At 32.5% G+C, this 3,785-nt stretch overlaps 2 protein-coding genes across 2 annotated transcripts; one reads left to right on the top strand and one right to left on the bottom strand.

Moving 5' to 3' along the window:
- Positions 1-278: 278 nt before the first annotated feature.
- Positions 279-2,348, bottom strand: LOC108626896 (deleted in autism protein 1 homolog). The gene is made up of 4 exons (XM_018027830.2): positions 1,649-2,348; positions 1,241-1,541; positions 592-725; positions 279-509 (listed from the first exon to the last, which is right to left on the bottom strand). The coding sequence occupies exons 1-4, from the start codon at positions 2,252-2,254 to the stop codon at positions 306-308; spliced, it is 1,245 nt and encodes a 414-aa protein (XP_017883319.1). The 5' UTR covers positions 2,255-2,348; the 3' UTR covers positions 279-305.
- Positions 2,349-2,536: 188 nt separating this feature from the next.
- wls (Wnt ligand secretion mediator) lies at positions 2,537-3,779 on the top strand (the record flags this gene model as incomplete). The annotated part of the gene is made up of 5 exons (XM_018027831.2): positions 2,537-2,781; positions 3,036-3,223; positions 3,298-3,403; positions 3,475-3,599; positions 3,663-3,779. Coding segments are annotated over exons 1-5 (642 nt in total), but the record flags the coding sequence as incomplete, so codon positions are not given.
- Positions 3,780-3,785: the final 6 nt, after the last annotated feature.

The raw sequence follows: 3,785 nt of genomic DNA on the forward strand, positions 1-3,785 counted from the left end.
AAGGGAACGAGAAAAACTGGAAGTGACAGCGGATTTTATGCATTTAGAGCAAAATTGGATCTGATAGAAAACATAAAGACTGCATGTAATGTGCAAAATTGAATAAAACATCAAAAGTGTAATATACATGATTACTTTTGAACAGTGTAAAAAATGTGAATTCAGATTTCATTCTTTAAATAGATGTTACAAATGTTTTACATTGCATAAAAATCCGCAGTAAACTGATGAATACATTGATTAGAAATTCTAGTTAGCTTTAGTCAATACTCCCGAAGTTCATTAAAATCAATTTATTTTTGGACTTATTCATTTCCTTCTGTTATTATCATATTTAAAAGTTTCTTCAGTTGCATACCAGCTTCTATTCTATTAAATGGTTCTTGTGAATCAACGCATTGCTCTATCAGGTACTGTAAATTCGAATACTTTTGCAATACATCCGCAGGTATGTCGTGTAGAAGACCACCAGGAAGTATATTGTTATTTGGATTTAATGCTAATAACACCTGAAAGTTAAAAAAAGTTCGAATATGCTAACAAATTAATATGGTCTGATCCACAAGAAATAAATACGTAATACAAACTAACTTTGCATATCGCATAAAAGTTGTGATCACTAATATCATTATTACATATTTCCGTAGAATCAAATGCTAAGCATTCTGGGCAAACTTGATCTTCTGTATTTACTTGCATTCGACTATTCCATGGAGTCTGTCTCTCTGAGAAACCAAAATATTGTTTGTAATCTTGTTTAGAGAAGGCCTTCTTAATAACACAATGCAATTTATGCAATATACATTAATTGTCATTAATATTCGGACACACACAAAAAGAAAATAACTTTTCTAATGTTGGATCAAACAACTTCATCTTCTTTGGGATGTTAGGAGGCCTTGTTTAATATACAATATGTAACAAACACTTGATAAAATTGCTATTCATCAGAATTTCAAAGAAAAAAGAAAGTATGATTTTTAACTTTTTTTTTAGAGCTTCCAATAAAAATGTGGAACATCCTGTTTGTACATCTAAGTTATATTGTACAATAATAAGTGGTGAAAGCATAAAAAAATTACAAACATCAAAATATGTAAAAATTTCTTAGTTTATCTCAATTGTAGACCGAAACTCGTGAATACAGCGGTTTTTGAAATTTCCAATCACTTATAGCTCATAGCAACATTTAATGATCTTTATCAAATTCGTGCTTGAATATTAATGGGACTGTATGTACCTGTATCGTTCATATTTCTATCAACAATGATTACGTTTTCTAAGTCAACAAATATTGCATTATCATTTGTATCAACTGCTATATTATCAGCGGATACGTCGGTTAAGTAAAAAGCAAAATCTGTATTTTTATACGTGAATTTGAAAGCTGCATCTAACAAGCTCGAAGCTATTTTAGCTCTATGTAACCAAGGCTGATTGTAATAAGCAGTTAATGGTAATCCAACATATTCTTCAATCACAATGCGTCCACAGGCACCTAAATATTTTGCTACAGGCCAATTGTCTTCTGCAGGTAGTATCTATAAAAATATAATGCATTTAGTACTTAACTAAATGCACTTAATTTTACTTTGAAAAATAGTTTTACTAGCTGCAAATCAGAAATAAATTTCATATGCTTATGTACCTGCAGTAAGAGAGGTTCTGGATTGAGAACTGCCAAGGTCCAAATGTTAATTTCAAGTGTATTTCGATCAACATTTCTATTATTATGATATATTCTGTCTAAAAGATAGGTTAAACGTTCTACAGTAGGGCAAAGTGTCAAACGACTTATTCGATTATCTGTTTTGAAATCCTGTAAACTAATCTCATCTTTGAGTAGCTGGTGAAAATTGATACGATCATTTTTTGCTATTTTGTTCGCTGTACAGATATGCAAGAAAGTATCGTTTTCGCAGAGCTTTCGATCGAATTCGTTCAATTCGAAGTTCTGTGCCAACTTTTTCAGCACGACTTTCTTAGTATTTAAAAATCCAAAGAACACGTTTTTTACACCAAAGAAATAAGCAAACGTGGAATGAAAGTCAAAGGGTGTGATATCCACTTCGCGAATGTGTTCGCATGCGGATTTGCCGAAGCATGCTGGACACTTCTCCAATTCTGTTAGTTGATTTACGTCCGGTTGGAACGTGGAACGTAAAAGATATTTTGAAGCTAATAAAATCGTCACGAGAGATAACAATTCCCACTTTTTAAAGTTTAATATGTTGCACACGTATGATATTATCATATTATGTTCCAATGGTTGGTGAACAGCACCAGTCCGAATTTTCCGAATGCTTTCGTCCCTGCTATTTCATCCCTGCGCTGCGGTGTCGTTTCTTTCTGTGTATAATAATCACATGCATAACGCTAGAAATGTGAAGTTAGTTCTACCAGAGAGAAACTTTCTCTCTGGTTCTACAAAAATCTTTGACGTCGGGTGTACTGCAGTTCATAGAATGTTTTTAGAGATTTTAAGTAAAATTGCTACGCATATTGGTAGTGCACAGCTTCCATTTTGAAAACCGAAGCTACTCGAAAAGCACGTTAAACTGCTCTTCATATACTCTCCGGACGAACGCGTCTGGTTGTGCGTCTCTTTCGGTGGCATTGTACTTTAAATAAACAATATTATCAATAAGCAATAGGAAATAAGTGCATTTAGAAAAATGCAAGGAACAATTATAGAAAACTTAAGCGGCAGGAAGCTCTCGGTACTCGTGATATTACTTATTATCGCACAAATAGTTTGTTTTCTAATAGGCGGGCTCATCGGTAAGTTAAGAACTGTCAAACATTTTCGGATTAATACAATACTGACTGTCAAATATAATTTGCATTTTAGTATCCAAGACATAAATAATAATAATTATATTTATTTTCATAATACAGATATGAATGATTTCAACAATTTATTTCCATAATTTAAATTTATTTACGTAGTACAATTGTATTGAGTTAATTTGATTGTTCCTTTCATTGATTATATCATTAAAAACATTAATAGAGTAAATATATTATTTGTGTAGCACCTACTCCAGCTGGTAGCCAAAATATACTTGGTACTCCTTGCAAGGATATCCGTATTAATGGTTCGGAGCCAGGAGATGGAAAATGGTTTTATTCAAGGGGAAAAGGGGCTTGTACTGCTGTTGACATGAACCGGTTTAGCTTTGACAGTCATCACCAGGCATATCAAGTTGTTTATACATTTCAGGCATGTCTCATTAAAGGGTTTTATTTATTACACAAAGCAAAGAATAATGATACACATTTTCATTCATTTTATAGATGCCTGTCCCTAGAAACAAAATGCAGCTTGATTATTCTAGATGGCAACAAAATTTAATAGGTGTCTTACAAGTTGACATTGTCTATCACAGCCAGATTGAAATTGGTAATTTATTGCATAGACATACATGTGTGTTTAATATTATATCTCGGTATACTAATTGTAATTTTCCAAAGCTCCCAGGACTAAAATTACATTGGATGCAAGACTTGCTTATAGAAACAAGGGAGATTCAGATGATGCTTGGAAACCATATGCTGCCTCTGTAGTGGAAAGGATGTTAGATTGCAGCATCAACGATGTAAAGTTAAATAATGTATTACATGAGATATATAGTAAATATCTGTACATATTTATTTTGCAGGAAATGGAACAATATAATTATAACTGCAGTACGATACCATTGTTTGAACTTGGGTCTTTATTTCACGATTATTACCTTTTAAATATTCGTCTACCCGCTGATACTGACAGAAATATTAATCAG

The sequence above is a fragment of the Ceratina calcarata genome, unplaced genomic scaffold (genome assembly GCF_001652005.2).
Source record: "Ceratina calcarata isolate Rehan_Ccalc_2016 unplaced genomic scaffold, ASM165200v1 scaffold433.2_split_1, whole genome shotgun sequence".
In the NCBI taxonomy this organism is placed as follows: domain Eukaryota; kingdom Metazoa; phylum Arthropoda; class Insecta; order Hymenoptera; family Apidae; genus Ceratina; species Ceratina calcarata.